Genomic DNA, 18583 nt, shown 5'->3' with positions numbered 1-18583 from the left:
ATCTCAAGCCCAAAATAATTTTACACAACCAGTATATCCTCCTCTTCACTTAAATAAGCACTCTGATGTTTTTACTATATTTTTTCTCAACTGTCTTCTTCTTGAATCCTCGTCTAATATTTTGTATTGAATCTTATGGGATAGTCCAAAAACAATTTAAAAAAAGCAGAAATTCTCTGTTACAGTCATTACGGTCAAGTGCACCCTATCAGATGCTTTAAACTCTTATTTTCTTCTTGATCTTTCCATTTTATTGTCTTAAAAAAACACAGAATAGATGTAGAAAAAATTCAATGCCATTAAATAATATGATAATAGTAAGATTATTTGCTGAGCACCAGCAAGGTGTTAACTAATGGCACCTCTTTGACAAGGTAAGTTATCATGCACAAGCTGGACTGTTTCCTAGGTGTTCTCCAAACTCCAGACTCTCCTTTCCTTCTTTTAAGGTGTGAAGAAGACATCAATGAATGTGAAAGAGAAGAATGTGAAAATGGTGGCTCCTGTGTCAACATATTTGGTTCATTTCTGTGTAACTGCACCCCTGGCTATGTGGGTCAATACTGTGGTCTTCGCCCTGTGGTGGTTCCCAATATACAAGCTGGGCATTCATACGTTGGCAAGGAGGAGCTGATAGGAATAGCCGTGGTCCTGTTTGTCATATTTGTGTTGATCGTCCTTTTTATCATTTTTCGCAAGAAAGTTTTCAGGAAGAACTATTCCCGCAACAACATCACACTCGTACAGGATCCGGCTACTGCAGCCCTGCTCAACAAGAGCAATGGTATCCAGTTCAAGAACATCAGGAACAGTGGAGACAGCAGAAATATCTACCAAGAGGTTGGGCCTCCACAGGTTCCAGTGAGGCCAATGGCCTATACCCCATGCTTCCAGAGTGACTCACGGAATAACCTGGACAAGATAGTGGATGGGCTTGGCGTAGAGCACCAGGAGATGACAACGTTTCATCCTGAATCCCCTCGAATACTGACAGCCAGGAGGGGGGTGGTGGTGTGCAGCGTAGCTCCAAACTTGCCTGCTGTGTCTCCCTGTCGCTCCGACTGTGACTCCATCAGGAAGAGCACATGGGATGCTGGGACAGAAAGTAAGTACCGCTGTGTGCTGGTCTCATTCTTCCGTACCATAGGTAAGGCTTGACTTCAAGGTGAGGCAGGTAACAGTGGCACAGATACTCTTAATGCCCCAACTTTTGCATGTTGTTGTTACATGTGAGTTGTTACATTTCTCCAAGAAGTGATTTGGTTTAATTTTGAAAGGTTATAATTAAACTAGGCATACAAGAGCTCTACTTCTGTGCATTAGGCATGACTAAATGCATTTATTTCACTTGTTCAGAAAGCATATGTGAGTAAGTGTAAGTGCTCTGAGCGTTAGTTCTTCAAGTGACACAATGCAATCATCTTTCCACTGGAAAAAAATAATTTGGGGCATAATTCTCAAATATAAGTTCTGCTAGGTTCAGGCCATTTGTCTCCCCAAGGGAGTTAAAAAGCTTTAAACCTTCTGCAAGAAGCAATCCTGTTTTGCAACAGGGACAAGTGAACTAATATTCTCTACTTCCAGCGTCTGTGAAGTGAAGCAGAAAATCATGTACTGCTTATAGGATCACCTTTTCAGTCTATTGCATTCCCATCTACATTCAGTATCAGTCATTGCAAAATTTCCAATCCCCATACTTACCCTATTTGTTCTCTGATGGTTTCTCGCCTGGTAACACAGTGCTCCCTCCATTCCTGAACAAGTTGCTGGAGATACAGCAAACTTCTCATAGTCTGTCCTGGCAGGAAATGCAGAGACAGAGTTATGGCCCTACATCATCTATCCTTGCAAGTCAGAACATGTCATATGGACTGGGAGATGTTTGTTTCATCATATAGGATTTTTTTTTTAAGATGTTTTCTCTTATTAGGAGTTTTTCCTGATGCATCTTCCAGTACCTAGAGGGGAGCTTACAAGAAGGCTGGAGAGGGACATTTCACAAGAGTGATAGAACATTTCACTAGTGATAGAACAAGGGAGAATGGCCTTGAGCTAATGAGTTTAGATTAGATATTAGGAAGGAACAGGTTGCCCAGAGAAGTTGTGGCTGCCCCATCCCTGGAAGTGTTCAAGGCAAGGTTGGATGAGGCTCTAAGCAACTTGTTCTAGTGGAGGGTTCCCTGCCCTTGGCATGGGGATTGGAACCAGATGATCTTTAAGGTCCCTTCCAGCCCAAACCATTCTATGATTCTATAATCTTCAACCCTACTGCAACAAAGCTTTAACCAAAACTGTCAAATAAAAACTATATGATCCAGAAACTTTCATAGTCTTGTAGTTTTAAGCAATAGGAACTGAGGAATAGACAGAAGAGTCTGGCACTGCCTTTAAGGAGATTGTAGTAAGATGGAGTTTGGCCTCTTCTTCCAGGCAACTAGCAGCAGGACAAGAGGACAACATCAAGATGTGCCAGGAGAGGTTCAGGTTAGACATCAGGAAGAATTTTTGCACTGAAAGGGTGGTTAAGCCTTGGATCAGGCTGCCCAGGGAGAAGTCACCATCCCTGGAAGTGCTCAAGAAATGACAGCACATAACACTTCGAGTTAGGGTTTAGTTGGCATGGTGGTCTTCAGTCAGAGGTTGGACTCAATGATCTCAGAGGTCTTTTCCAACCTTAATGATTTTGTGATTCTATACCTGTGCCCTGACCTGCACATTTTCATCTAAGGCAGCCCATTGGTTAAGGTTTTCTAGTGAAAAACAGGGAATTAATTTTCGTTTATTTGGGCTGTATTTCAGAGTTGTGTTGTGGTCGACCTTTTAAATCTTTAAATATAGTTATGCTGATTGAAAGCATCAGCATGCCAGCCCTCATACATGCTCTGTTTTATATTCTCCTGGATGTTTCTGCCAGTGACACTTCTGGTATCTGTATGAATTTCTGCACAGCATGAGGCCATGCCATCGAGACAGACCTCAGCTGTCAAGAAGTGGGAAGCAGTGCAGCTTCATTACTGCAGCACTCACTCCATCCTTTACACACCCTGCTTCTCAGCAGTAGCAAATCAGCCCTTGCTGTATGGAGGTGTGCCATGCTGTGGAGAAATATCTACAGGTAGCAGGTGGAGAGCTGTACTTCCATGTTTGTAGCACCTGAGCTTCTTCATTTATAATTGGCTCAGATCTCTCTCTCAGTGCTTACTATGGGGGATAACTTTTTGTGTTCCTGATTATCTCTTTTATAATATGTAGTTGAATGCATTTATTCACATGTGTTTAATTACAGGCGAATTTATACCATAGGTTGCAGTTACATTGCTAAACAGTGAAGTTGTCAAGACTGAATGTCCCTGATGAAAAGCAATGTAAATTGAAGGATAATCTATTATATGTCAGTGATGGAGCAATTAAAATCTGATCCAAGGGCCACTGATATGAATAACAAGATGCACAATAACTTTATTGAGCATTGAATGAGCCTTTAATGAGGCTCTCAAATTAGGAAATGAACGGTAAAGATAAATGTAACTGTAATCTCTTGTATAAGCTGTTTATACCACATTCTTTAAGTCATCACTTTTTTTGCTGTTGAGACTACATGTCATCTAAAAAAAGGCAATACTGAATACAGATGTTTCTTCCTTGATTACAGTGCTGTCAGCCACTTGAAAGACTCTTTGGGCTTCAAACACTTCTAAAGTCTAGGTATCTTCAGCAGCTGCATTCTTGATGAATAGGTCATTTCCTCTGGCTGAAGGAAATCATTTTATTCTGACAAAAATAATAGAAGGCAGGATTTAAATGTGTCCGTGGTATAAATAGACAAATGTGCATACCTAGAGAGTACCTTTTTGCTTTGTTTTTGCTGTCAATGAAGGTAAAGGGGTTGATGACGCTGAAGAAGTGACCTGTTTTTCAGGAAGTAATAAAGGCAGCAACTCCGAAGTACAGTCCCTCAGCTCCTTCCAGTCTGATTCCGGTGATGATAATGGTAAGAAATGGGTTTTATCTGTATTATGCTTGGGGAAAAGCTATTTAGCTCTCTTTCTAATATTATTGAAAACATTTATGTGACATCTTGAAAGCCTTTAATGATGCTGAAAGTTCCAGGTTCAAACCCTCACTTTGTGTACACATACTAAATTATAGGAATGTAATAAAAATCTATAGGAATGTGATAAAAATCTTGATGGTTGGGGCTTTTGCATCAGGACGAAGCTTTACAGTGAATTAGAGATATAGTACAGCATAGTCCTATTGACAAGATACATGTTGACTAATAGGTTGCAAGTGAAACTGTAGAATTTTTATCATTTTCCCTCTTGGAAGAGTATGACTTTCATGTTTCATCAGTCACATAAAAGGAATTTCTGTGCCGTTTGCCAGGTCTCATTCATGATCCCAGCAAGACTCTGCTGGTGCTCAGCAGCAACAATGAGCAGATGAGCCAGTCCCTGGTGGCTTGGCTTCTCCCTGGTAATCACAGCTCAGCAAACAATAGAGCACCATTAAATCCTTGTTCAGTGCATACTCAGTGCCTGCTCTCATATCCTACATCATTATCTCAGTGGGTGACATGGGCAGAGCCATATACAGCCTGAAAAAAACCCACAAAGTCAGAGCAGATCTTTGTTCCTACGACCCATATATGTTGAGTAGTGGGTCTGAGAAAAGGCGCAAGGTGTTTCTGCTGGGAAGAGATGGTGGATGTCAGGGAAGTCTCATTCAGGTACACAGAAAAAGACTAGCACAAAGAAATTGTACTTGGTTTCCTCAGCTGCCAGTTAATGAACTGTCTGGAGACTTAGTTCCTCAGTCATGTCATGCAGCTCTTCTCTAGGTACTCTGAAATGTTGGAAAAAGCACTGAAAGTGAAGTGCACTTGCAGTTCCTTTTGGTTCAGCTGTGTCTGAAGCATCACGATTATTTTTGTTAAGCTTCTCAATGCTTTTCTGCCCTACACCCAGAAAAAAACCTTTAATGTTTTTTAGAATAAGTATTATTTTAATGATATATGCTTACATTATAATTACCTTCAGAATAATTATTCAAGTGGTCATTTATTATACATTGTTACTTTTTATATCTCCCACATTCTAATTAGACATTTCAAGCTCCTGATCCTCCCTCCATTTAATTCAGTGACACAGTACCCACAGAAGCTGGATTGGACCTTCTGTGCCCACTCATTTTTTGTGAAAGCTGCATTTAAAATAAGGCCTTTAGATGTAACAATTGTAGTTCAGGGTCCAAACAAATCCATATCTTCAGGGAGAATGAGGGAAGAAATTTAAGTCATCTGAATCATTTGCAGAGGTCAATGCAAGACCATATGCTGTGGTTTTCTTGAAGCAGCAGGGAAGGTTTGCAGTAAAAGAGCCTAAAATGCAAATTCAGGCATATGTAAGCACATAGATGTTCACATACATGTACTTAAGGACTAACAGGTATCCTTCCTGAAGCCATAAATCCTTCCTCTTCCTGTCAAGTTAATTCTTATTGCTTCACATACCTACAAAGATTAAAAGGTTGTCAGTGAAACTACAACCAAACCAAACCCCTTCCTCCAAAGCCAAGAGCAATGCTGCCAGGTTCTCAAATGGCTAGCAGAGAGAACAGGCTTGTGTCATGCTGATGTACAAATGGCTGTGCCAGCATTGTCTTGTAAAAATGGGTAATTGCTTCTGACTGGGGAAACCTGCTTTGCACCGGTGAAGCACTGGGACACATCCCATCAAAGGTGCGGACAGCCCTACACTCCAGTTTCTATCAGGTGCAGGCAGCCTTCACTCAGCCTCTCCAGAATACTTGGAGCCTTCTCTTACTGAGTCAAATAGGACTTGTCTTACCATGAAAACTCCTTTTGGGTGTGATTTTTAACCTACCTTTTTTCCCCCTCCCACCTTATTTCTACTGCATTTCAGTTGCTCAGCTCCCCTAGTCTTGCTGAGAATAGTTAGCGGTATTTTTTGTGATCAAAAAGCAAAAAATCTGAGCAATGTTGTATTTGGGTGTTGACTTGCAGTGAGCTGTAAGCAGTTTCCCTCCTTTCTGTGAACATGCTCTGCTCAGCTCCCACCAGAACCAACCCTTAGTAGCGATGAAGACTTTCTGATCTCCTGTTTTTCACTCTCAGTTGTTGTCCTCATAGAGTTTACAGCTGCCTTCCATGTCTTCCCAGCCATGCAGCAGCTAGTTGCATGGAGTCCCTTATTTTTCTATAATGTTTATTATACATTAGCCAGTACAAGTCTCCTTTGTACAATTGTCAATGCTGTTGATGGCATAAACATGCTGAACATAGACATAAAACATGACTGGTTTGATTTATCAAGACTCTTTTTTGCCAAGCCTTCACAAGAACTGAGGAAATTGGATAATATCCCTGATCCCATGCCCAAAATTTAACAAAGATGTGAAAATATTCATCATATATTTGCACTGTTACTGTTAATATGTTTCTTGTGACCTCAGAATCTGTTGACCATGTGAAACAAAAAAGTATCTCTTGCACAGCATTTCTAGTCCCCTTCTTAGCCTGCTCCAAAGCAATCATTTTTTTCATAAGTAAAGACAAAGGAAAAGGGATGGATCCAGTGCCCACTGAACCAGAGCTTTCCCTCTGGTGGGTGTATTTCATGTCCTCACAAACAGGGGTGTTAGGTGGTGCACAGTGCAGATCTCGAGGATGACACATTGTAGGCCTTCATGTTAAACAACTGCACAGTCTATATTAATTATTTCAAGGGGAGAGTATGTTTTGGTAAAACTCCTGCGGAGAACACACAAAGCATTTGTGAAACTATTCTGTCAAACACAGATCAAAATTTGAACCAAAGCTACTTACATGTGTCCTCCTGTGCTGCTTAACGTCCCAGAGGTATTACACAGCACAGCACAAAGAGTAAATAAATAAAACATTCCTCTTAGGAAATAGATTGAGCTTAGCACTGTTTCTGATGGTGTGATGGTCGAAAAGATAATGGTCCTTGGAGCACATGGCACCGTCTCTAGAGACCTCTAAGCAAGAATGAATTAGAAATTAGTGTCAGGTAGACGAGATACTGCTTTGGTTAATTGAATCAGCTGACCAGTCGGCTTGAATTTAGGAGTGATACACATCATCCCATATGCCTTTCTGGAAATGCTGGTTTGGAATTTATCACCACTCTGAAAATGTATGGGATTATCTGAAATGAAATGTCCTGCAACCCATTGTATAAATCATGCATTGGTCGGCAGCCTTTTTTTTTTTTTCAATGTCAGTTCTGTCTGTTTGAGAGAATTTATTGTGGTAACATATGATGTGTGTTTTAAATACTAACCTGAAGCTGTCCTTCCCCTCCCTTTATTTTCTACTTTCCCTCCCCTGCAAGCTTCCATAGTGACTGTCATACAGCTTGTCAACAATGTAGTTGACACTATAGAAAATGAAGGTATTTAATTTTTTTTCTTTCTTGTTATGCAACAATGCTTCCTGTTTTCATTGTGAAAAATTCCAGCAGAACCTCACTAATCTACACTGACCAGCAAACCTGTGGCAGGGATTGGGTTTTGCAGATCAGCATGTTCACAAGCAAACATGAAAACGCCAGAGGAACGTGCCACAAAATGTCTCTGGATAATTGGAGGTGGTAGAAAAGGTGTCAAGCCTTCATCTTCTGTTCAAGTCAATGTTTTTGCTTGTTATCTTCCGTTGCCTTCAGAGAAAAGATTAGATTGATAATGGAACCATTTCATAGAGATTATCCTGGCTGCAGAGACTGGGAAACAGAAGATGACACAGGAAGGCTGTAAAGTATCCCATGCTCCACTAGAGCTGGGTTATGCGCTCCAGTGGGATCACACGGAGAGGAGCAAAATGATGGTAGGCAGGTGGCTGGTTTCTCCCAGGTAACCCTGTCAAACAGACGTGTAGACATAGCTCCATGGATGCCATGTAGCAAAGCAGCCTGACTTTCCCCTGGGGTTAATGTGCCCATTGAATAGAGCATGCCCGTGGGGGTCAAGGACCCAACACTCATCTCTTCCACTGACCTCCTGGGTAACCTCAAGCTCATGAAGTTATAGGTGAACTGACTTCCCTACCTGTAAAGCAGGAATATCACTATTTTCCTTTTCCATTAAGCACTGAGGAAAAGGTGTGGTGAGCACTGTGGTGTCTCACAGATAAACATTTATTTATTTTTACAACATGTATCCTATCTGTGGGAAAATGTCCACTCAATATTAACTCATGTTATCCAGAAGCTCAACATTTCATCTGTCCATAGCAAATTTGAGCCAGATTTTTCAGGCTTCAGATAATCCAGTCTCCATAATACTTAAAAATTATTAAGTAAATTATTTTTGGGAAACAACTGATTTTTTTTCTTGAGCCAGTTCACTGCAATTTTGAAAAACACTTTTGCTCCTGGCTAGTGATGGCATTTGAGTATTTGTCTCTAGTACATTTATGGATTTCCTGAAGTGTGAGTGCCATTCTTCTCATTATCAAATAAATGTAATAGCCAAGGTTAATACAAAAAAAAAATCCCACTCAAAAAATAAGAAAATAACCTTGAAAAGAAACCACAGGCACTGAAAATGTCCTTTCCTTCCTAAAGGAAAGCTTAAGCAAGCACATTGGTTCCCCATCATGCTTTACAGACCCGAAAAGGCCAGTTTGGCATCAGTTTCAAGAGGCTGCACTGAAAATGCTTTCCCCACTTCTCAGTTCCTTATATGAGACTTACAACTCTTGCCTGCTTTGCTCCAGAGCTGGCAGAAGTGGTGAATAATTAGCCACGCTGGAGCTCTGGCTGCTTGGTAGGCAGAGTCACTGCCACAGAGTCATGAAAGAGTGGGGCTCCTGCCCCAGGGACCTGCTGGGGGTTGTGCAAGTCAGCAAATTAGAGAGGTTCTCCTGGATTCTGAACCACATAACTCAGAGGGCCCTGATGCATCTCGGGTGCAATGCCATTACACTGACCCAAATAAAGCAAAATCCACTTTACAGAAGTCCAGTTTAGACGCTGCTGCTAAAGCTGCAGTAGTCCCAGCCCTCCTCACTCCAGGATATCACAGAGCAGGTAGAGAGCTACTGTCTGGCTAACAAGCTAATGAAGAAATCACCATCACCACATGCACCATGTGGCAGTAAGCAAGGGCAAGTGAGGTCTTGGTAGGTAGAGGCCTAGAGAACAGTATTCTCTGCCCTCATCTGTGTCTGAGCCCCAGAGGTGATGCCATAAAGGCCTATTTATCTTGCCAGACCTCCTCCAGCAATGCCATCCAGAGACCTTGCTGAATGACTTCTTGCATGAAGCCCAATAACATGTGGCTGAACAAGAGCATATCCATCTAGAAAATGCTCAGCTTATTCCCCGCTCTTGTCTCACATAAAACCTCTTTCCTTGCTCTCTTCCCCACCCCTGCACCCTCTCCATACCGGAATGCCTCCCTCCCCACCAGCTAGCATGGCAGTGCAGGTGGGAGGTGGGTATGGGGTTGTGGAGCGTTGTAGCTGACGGCCCCATTAAATGGCTTTGTATTCTATTCTATTCAGGTTCTTATACCGTGCCCATCACCATGGTATCTGAGCCCAGGTGGGCCCAGATTTGTTTGAACCGGCCCTGAGAATGGTAGATTCTTATTTTTCTGTTTCAAAGTGAACAAGTGAGAAAAAAATGTACTTGCAATTATAAACCGTAGAGATGGTGGATAGCCCTTTTTTGTATTAAGAATTCCAGCTCTAATGTAATTCCGTATCTCTTCAGTGAGGATAAACAATTAAGATATGATAGAAAAGGAATATAATACACAACATAAACATTTTTTATGTATATCTGCATTTGACGGGCAAGCTTAGCTTGTACGTTAAAATAAAGAACAATTAAAAATTCTATTAAAATAACACCAAGGCAGCCGTACTTTAAAAATATGCATGCAAAGTTTTGTATTTTCACATGTAATACAGTGCTGGTAACAAGCTCTGAGTTACCAGTTTTTACTTTTTACTTTGTATCTGACAGTGTCTGTTATGGATCAAGGACAGAACTACAACAGAGGTGATTTTTCTGGGACGCCTTCTGCCTGCCAGACTGGGCTGGGGTGGGCAGAGCACTGATGATCTCTTTGGTTTTCTTCTTGAACTGCTTCATGTGTACTCTTTTGTTTGAATTCTGTTGGGTTCATAAGCTGCATGAGAATGGTCAGCCACTTTTTTCAAAATTCAGTTTTCAGTCAATCAGATTATTTGCTTGCACACTTTCTTTCTTGAAGTCATTGGAGGTGGAAGGGGAGACAAGATGTGATGCCATAAGCATGCTGATTTGTAGATCTTTTCAATTAACTGTGAAAAGCAGTAATTCAGACATTTTTGTCATTTTGATTTATCAGACTTATAGTTCCTAATACAACACGGTGGTATCCTAAAGAGCAAAATGCCTGAGAGTGACCATACTTTGTTTCCTTGCTTGTTTGCATTAGCATCATAATACAATTTATTCTCCTCCTCTACCCCCCCCCCTTGGTCAGAGCATGACTGACCTGTGTCAGTGGCCTGTGGAGCATGCTGTGATTTGAATGTGCTGTGAGGACTCCATGCATGCAGGACACTCTGTTCTCATTTGTGGTCTCATCCTAACAGAACACTATGATTCTCTTTCCTGCTGCAGCGTATCACTGGGATACCTCTGACTGGATGCCAAGTGCTCGCTTGTCCGACATTGAGGAAGTGCCCAATTTTGAGACAACAGATGGAGGCTCGGCTCATCACGGCAGTACCAGAGAACTGGAAACAGATTACTACCTTGGTGGCTACGACATTGACAGTGACTACCCTCCCCCTCACGAAGAGGAGTTTTTAAACCAGGACCAGTTACCACCCCCTCTTCCAGAGGATTATCCGGACCAATATGAAACCCTCCCACCCTCGCAGCCAGTCTCAATGGCAAGTACTCTCAGCCCCGATTGCAGGAGGCGGCCGCACTTCCACCCTAGCCAATACCTCCCTCCTCACCAGTTCCCCAATGAGACAGACACTACGGGGTCTCAAGCTGGGAACGAATTTAGTACTTTTGCTGTTTGCCCAAGCCAGAACACAGAAAACGTTAGTGCAGGTAAGATGCCTTTATCCTTGCACAACTCTCTAGATGCCTCCTCCTCTGATGTTTCGGCCAGCTGCGGCTTTGATGACTCCGAAGTAGCCATGAGTGACTTTGAAAGCGTGGAGGAACTCAACTTAGAAAATGTTCACATTCCATTTGTGGAGACCCAGCATCAGACACAAGTGTAAAGGAAGCTCCTTTCTTCTTCTTCCTCCTCTTCTTTTTTTAATTTTGTCATTTGGTCCAATTAATAGTATAAATATTGAGAAGAAAATTTGCTGGAGGTGTGTCTATATATATTAGGCAAGGCAAAAATACGGTATAACCCATTATTAACTTGTTCAGAAATGATACTGTATGTGCAGACACGAAGAGACCATTTGTGTTAAGTATTATACATCACGAAATTGTTACAGACAATCTGGAGAGTGTGTACCTGTATTTATTACCAAGAGTAAAACTCAGCTTTTGAGGCAGGGGGAAACAATAATTGCTAAATAATTCCTTTCTCTCTCCTAAAGTTTCGGTTTTTATTTTCATTGTGTTATTAAAAGTGTTACAGTGTTATAATCTCCCCACAGTATTAAGGAACTGGTATGGATCATTCCAAGATGCACTGCTGCATGAAACTTCGTGTCAGCAAAGAGTGAAAGCAATTGATTGCTGAGGCTGCTGTGTACATTTCAGATGGCTGAAAAAAAGCAACATTTACAAATTGACTTGTCAAAGACAAGCAACCAGTTACTTGTCCATAAATATTTACCTATACTTTTGTTTGTTACATAGCATTTCATTCTACTTTATGTGCATATAGAGCAACATATGTACAGTTTATATTTACTCCATATTGGTCTACTTTGGTTGCCATTTTTTTAAAACCTGGCGTCAGGTGTGTGTGCATAGCTTCACCTGTGAGAACTTCTAGAAATATCAGAGTTTGGCTCAGGAGTGGCCTGGTTTTGCCCCAGCTGCATATGCACAGCCTCCCTTGACTTCTGTATGCAACGTGAACATGCATCTGAAAACACGGGGAAACCTAACTAACTACACACAGCTGATTATTTTTTGAAATTTCTTGCTTAGGCAATCACCTATTTAACAGCAGTCATCATGCTACAGTTACTGCAGTAAAATTAGTTGCAATTAAGTTGCATAACCTCAAGTTGTTAGCTGAACTTCATTTGGCAAATGTTCATCCCTAGAGTTTACAGGATGAGCTCTCAGCTACTGTAGACTGACTCAGGCAGTGGAACTGCATGGATGGACTGTGGCCAAAGGTCTGGCCCTAGATTTTCCACTGGATTCATGATTTTGTAGGATTTGACAACTTCCAAAGGTTGTTTGCAGACTTCAGAATATTGTTGTGGGATGAAGAAAACCATGTCCTCTGTATGCTTTTATGCTTCCCTCAGCCTGATTGGAGTAAATGGCCATTCACACTGATTTAGCCTGAGCAGCAAAGTGCAATATGGAAGTATGGGATTTTCACTCAGTGTAGTAAAGCAGAATATGCATACCTGTTGCTCGGTCCTCTGAAAAAATGTTTTTATCCCTGCAATTTATAGCATCTGTATATGTTACCAGTGAATGTGTGTCTACAAGTCTGCATTACTGCTGAGTTTTCCCATTCCTTCCATGGCATAGTTCTGTCATTCTGAAAAGTTATTGAATACCTAAATCACTGTGGTACACAAATAGATTCAGTAACAGGTTTCCTGCGCCGCTTTCTGTGTCCTATCCCTTGGTCAATCATCTTAACTGGGTAGTTTCAGTAGTTGTATTCCAGGACATGTTCTTGACTGACTTGAGCTTCACCCAGGCTTGACACACAGGAAGTGTTTATTCAGAAATTGTCCCAAATACAAAGAAATTATTCATAGAATTTCATTTAAATAATTGTAGCTTGTAACACTTTTAATAAAACAGGATTTCTAAAGTTCTTGGAGTAGGTACAGTGTGTTGCTGCTTCTCTCCAATAGCTCATGTAACTGTCAAAGAGTGGAATAGATATTTTCTTTGGGATGAGGCAGCAATTCTTCAGTAGAAAACAGTTCATTATACAGATACATGAATAAATTGAGTGAACTTCTAGAAAGAATGTACTGCACATACAAGTATTATCAAGTACTTGTCTGCAAATAGGTCCCGTCCATTGAATTTATGAATGTCACTTGGTCTTCTCAAAGTAAACATGCTTCTGTAATGGTGATATATTCTGAATGTGCTCATGGTGCGTTTCAACCCCTTTTCCCCTGCTACTATTCCTGTGATTTTAAGAAGGAAAAAAATATGGAAATTTGTATTGTGATTGCAAAGAACTGAGGGATTTGCCAAAAAGCCATAAAATGGTTTGGCAAGCCTAGAGGCATGGATAGAAAATAACTCTTAATTGTTCATGAAGTCTATGTTACAGGAAAGGAAATGCAATTAGACTGATGTCTCTTCAAGAGTAGGAACAGCAGAGTTTGCAAAACAAAGCTGCAAATTTAGCTGCACTTTTAAAGCTTGTATGACTTTCTGAGAAATGTGATGCTCTCTTAGCATTGGGCTGCAGTTTACATGAGGTATGATCCTACTCAGTTTTGGTTTGAGACATTTTTATCCATTATGCAATTAAATGTGTTTGAGCCCCCAGATAGTTATTAGGTGTACTCGTCATCTGTCTTCTGTAGTGAAAATTCTTGCGTAAGCCTGAGACACCTATATATCAAGCCTTTACTTGGACATATCAAAAGTGTCACGAGGGAGGACACCATGGGAGCCTAGCAATTGCCATACAGAAAAAAATCAGTGTTTCTTACCAAGCTTGTTGCCTCAGTAATATATTGTTGGTAGTGAGTTTTGCTGGTAAAATATGCATAAATACAATGTATAGTACTTTTTCTGTTTGATGTTGTTGCCATTTCATTTCACTGAACGCCTACTTATTAAAGTGCTGTTGGGAAGGTGCCAATGATCACCCATTCAGCCTTCTCTGTCCTACTCATGATTTCTATACCTCAGTATCTCCTCCCCTCCAAATCCATCTTTAAACAGATTCCCTTCTGTGAATATGGTACTTCCATGGCCTTTCTGGTTTTGTTCAAGCTCTTTTTGAAAATGATAAGACCCAAATGCAGATCTAAAGGTGAAATACCTCTTAGGGAGTCAGATTTTCATATTAACAACTGTGTTAAACCAAACCATTTTATTTTCTTTTTAATTACTCTCCACATGTACAAGTCACAGTTTTCTAATCTGGAAGATAACAACACATTCATAACCTAATGTCAGAATTATTGTTCATATTAGTCCATCCAATATATATTTCTTTTTTCTGCCATATGATGATTTCTATATTGCTGCTGCTGTCATTGCCAAGTCCCTGGTTCTGCGAGAGCTCCCCTCACATCTCTGCTTATCCTGTGTGTCTGTATTTCAAACTACATCCCTGTAGATGGCTCCACTACACGGTATTTTCTCTCAGAATCATCTGTAGCAGATGATTTCACAGGCTTAATAAAGTACTTTTGAGTATCATTGGGTTATAACTCCTAGAATCAAGGAAGTCTTTGCTTTTTGTAAAGAAACGTCAAAAGAAAAAAGCGACTTGTTAAAATGCAAATACTCGCTTGTATCAGAAATCAATGACTTTGCTAGGAGTATATGAGGCCGAGTAAAAGGGTACTTGTTCTCTGCATTTTGATCAAGTTGAGAGTGTCATGCACACTGACAGCCCTTTTGATAACTCTGGCAAAAGAAAGAGGCAGACAACATGATTTATGCTACCAATACCACATAAAGTGGCTTTGTGCAAAAGGAAAAATTAGGCTTATGTGCCTTTCTTAAATATGTTAATTATTTTGCCTTTGTATTACAAACATTCTAAAAAAAAAAAAGGGGGGGGCAAAAAGTTCTCCCAAAACCATAGGTACTGGATGCGGTTGCTATCCTGGGCCAGTATCTTATAACAGAGTAAAGGGCCAAATGTGACACTGAGCAGCTGCAGAATCACTTCCTCCCATGGAAGGAAATGGACAACCCCATTAGAAGATCACCATAAAGTTGTCTTCCTATAGGACCCTCCTATAGGACTCAATGTATGAAGACACATACACGTAAGGAGGACTTTGGAATGCAGAGATTCACTACAGAACTGTGATTTCCTGTCTATCAAGCTGTTTTCCTTAAGCTCAGTGCCATCTTTTGATTCTGAACTATCCCATGGGTTTCCTTAATCTATAGTTGCAGTAAAAGGCTGTAAGGAGTCAAAAGCTTCTCACTGCCACTGTTTTCCTCAGAAATCAGAAAGCTGTGTGCTCCATCTCTCAAGCAGGATCTCCCCCTCTGCATGTTGAACAAAGAACCTAAATTTTGGTCCTCGGAATTTTTTCTCCCATTCTCTAAATTCTCTGATGTAGCCTGAAGCACTGATAGCCTTGACGTATTGGTACCTCCAGAAACTCAGAGTGGGTGCAGCATAGTGAAAAAATGCATGTCACTGAAATGCTGATTAATGGGGAGGCAGCAGCCTGTTTTCTCTGCAAAAAAGGCAGGTGGGAAATTTTGAGAATATGACATAAAAATTGTTGCTCTTGGCTCATATAAATTCCATGTTAAAGATAAATGTGGGCTGGACAAGAAAAATGGTTAAGAACACAGTTCTACTCCTCATCAAGCTCCTGCTTGAAAAAACTAAATGGATGCTATAGTGTATTCTTATAGCCCATAATTATTGCAGTCATGGGAGAGGGAGTTGAAGGTGCCCTCGACCAGTTCTGCAAAGCTTCATTTGAAAAGGAAGCACCCTTAATAATGGAGGAAACCAGTTCTTTAAAACTACTACTGAAAGTACATCTGTGCTTTGTTGCTAATGTTTGGAGCTATTCACTGAATAACAATGGACATTTCTCGGTTTTCAAGAAGAGAGCTACATCTTCAGGTTCATTCCCTGATGGTTTACCGTCATTTACCATGCAGTAAAACTGTGCTTTTTGCCTATTTGCATCTCTGTTCCTCTCAATATGCCAAACTGTGATTTGAGTCTTAGAAATTTAGACCATTGGCCATTACCCATGGATTTTAACCTGTGTTTCACAACTTGACATTTAACATCTCCATTATGAGAAGGGCCATTCAGTTAGTAATTTAGCTGCGTCATCCCAGGGATGGGTGGATGGGGAGGAAATGAAATTAAATTCATTTCTTTATGTAATAATGAAAAGCAATAATTGCAAATATGTCGTATTACACAAAGGCCATAAGTAATCTTTACCAGTGTTAAGAGTGCACTTGAACTGTATTACGGAAAGAGATTGGAGCCCTCAGAACTGTAGCATTCTTTTGTCATAGGAATACCTGAAACACTATTATTTAACAATGCAATGAGCCCATACTGCCATTTTTCAGGAGATGACAAAGATGTTTAGGAATGAAAGCAGTTCTCTTTAAAGCACTGTATTGGAAAAGATCGTCTTGTAAATTTTACCTGTTGCAATCAGGCTGGTTTGTAAAAGATGTATGTTTTGGTGTTTAAAAAGAAGTTTATAAAATAATGTATATAACGGTTTCAAATTACCAGGCTTTTGTAGATATTTGATGCCAATCAGGTTGCTTTAATTTTTTTTTTGTTTATTTGTTTGTTTGATATAATTCTAAAGAGTCATCAAAGTTGGTTTAAAGTTTAAGATAACAACAGGAAAAAAAAACAAAAAAGTTTTAGATCTGAAAACTTTTTAATCATTTCAAAATGTACTGTAACTTTCCTTTGGGTTCAGCTCTTTTTGTTTAACTTCTTTCTGTTTCTAAGATGTTTTTTACTGACTTTTTTTAAATGAATGTGTTTTGCACAAAAAAACTAGAGATATGATTTTTATTCCATTTCAAGTAGGTATTAAGAGATGTCATTTTTCCAATGACAACAAATTCAACCTTATGCAAAAGGGAAGGTTTATCACTTTGAGTGGGTATAGTCCTTCATCTGAAAACTAATTGTTTCTTCATCATTGCTGTTGGCAGTATTGTCTTGTGTTTTTTTGCTATAAAAACAAAACAATGAAAAAAAAGTGTACAGGTTTGTAACTGCCAAAATTTGCTAAAGTTGATGGTTAAAACAAATTTTCCAAGTAAACAAAAAGAAAAGCCCAGCTGTGTTGACTGCTTCTTGATTTTTCTCCTACTTTCAAAGGAGGGAACAAGATAAAGACACATCAGTTCTGCAAGGAATGTAGCATTTCATTGCCTCTCTGTGTACAAGATTGTAGAAAATTCTACCTTTTTGGACTCTTCAAATTGATTTTATTATTACACAGCAATTCCTCTATAGGGGCCCCTATTTGCACTGCAGAGCACACTTGCCAAGAGTTGCTTAGCTGGTGCATGTAAGCTAAGGCAGTTGCCTGATTAAATCGACATCCACAAATAATGCAAAAGGCATCATCACATCCTGTAGCCATCTAGACAGTGAACTCCATTGACTGAGACAGCTTCAGGAGGCCATCCACCTGTCCTGTGGTAGATGCTTAGTGTGGATACAAGGAACGGGTTTGTAAAGCAACAGCACACTCCACCAGGACAGATTTGCCACCTGCCATGGGCATCTCTATCCTCCAGCATCGTGGCACTGTCAGGTGGACCAGCTGGGACAAATTCAAGTGGAAAGTCTTATGTGTGTAAGCACTACCCCTGAAAAAAAGGTGTCATTGTGTTATGCATGGTACTCAGTCTGCACAGGGCGTTACACTCAGGGATACCCCATTTATTCCTCCTTCATCACATCTGTTCAGCTCCACAGCCCAAGCTGCCCTAGCTGGACTGGACTGAAGCATGCCTACCCCGGCTGCAATGTAGAAAGAAGGGGAGATGTTCCTTCCACAGCTCCTTGAGCACCCTGCCATAACAGAGCCAAAAGCACACCTCAGGGGAGGAGGGATGCTGGCCTGTGTCCCATTAAAACATGAAGGACCTGGAGCAGTATTTCAATCAGTGCCAGTCAGGGCACAAATGCCCTTTCTCAACAATCTTTAAACAGAAGTTTAAGCTATGGAAAGGTAAAATACCAAGTCAGCATTAGAAATGACTCTTCCCTCAAGAATACCATTTTATATTTTTCCTAGCATGGATGAGTACCTTACATTAGCCAGCTTCCTGTTTAATTTTCTGATTCTGCTTGCAGAGGAGCTCTTTTCCTTTTCCACCATCACCAGTAGATTTGACACAATCTCAGGGAAATGTTTGTGGCAGCAGAAGTAGGCTGATAGTTACAGTGAGGCTCGCTGTTATAGTGAGATAGAGCAGAGCATTATAAAGAAATCTAGTTCAGAGAACATTTAAGACTAAATGATGTAAAATTCTTGCCTCTGTTTAATGTCCAAAGCTAGAGACAGGGAGTGACATCAGTATTTCTATTGGGATGGAAAAGATGAGAATCGAGATGGCAAACAGGTCAAAACACATCTATGTATCTTGTCCAAATGGAACCAGCACCACTGGTTGTCTCCTTAACTTGGGCCAAA

General features: G+C 40.5%; 1 protein-coding gene across 9 annotated transcripts in view; it reads left to right on the top strand.

Annotated features, from left to right (window-relative positions):
• FAT3 (FAT atypical cadherin 3) overlaps window positions 1–17215 on the top strand; it is a 405288-nt gene extending 388073 nt beyond the window's left edge. For 5 of the 9 annotated variants that reach the window (XM_032678484.1, XM_032678479.1, XM_032678482.1 and 2 more), the window contains 5 exons: window positions 450–1105; window positions 3878–3991; window positions 7377–7436; window positions 10014–10049; window positions 10659–17215. In XM_032678484.1, the coding sequence (XP_032534375.1) occupies window positions 450–1105; window positions 3878–3991; window positions 7377–7436; window positions 10014–10049; window positions 10659–11278 (1486 nt within the window). In that variant the 3' untranslated portion in view covers window positions 11279–17215. Of the gene's footprint in view, window positions 1–449; window positions 1106–3877; window positions 3992–7376; window positions 7437–9547; window positions 9624–10013; window positions 10050–10658 lie in introns of all 9 variants that reach the window. The other 4 variants (XM_032678486.1, XM_032678487.1, XM_032678488.1 and 1 more) reach the window with 3 other exon arrangements.
• The last annotated feature ends 1368 nt before the right edge of the window (window positions 17216–18583 follow it).

This window comes from Chiroxiphia lanceolata, chromosome 2, assembly GCF_009829145.1.
Source record: "Chiroxiphia lanceolata isolate bChiLan1 chromosome 2, bChiLan1.pri, whole genome shotgun sequence".
Classification (NCBI taxonomy): Eukaryota; Metazoa; Chordata; class Aves; order Passeriformes; family Pipridae; genus Chiroxiphia; species Chiroxiphia lanceolata.
The sequence above is the reverse complement of the archived record's forward strand: the minus strand, read 5'-3'. Positions and strand labels throughout refer to the sequence as shown.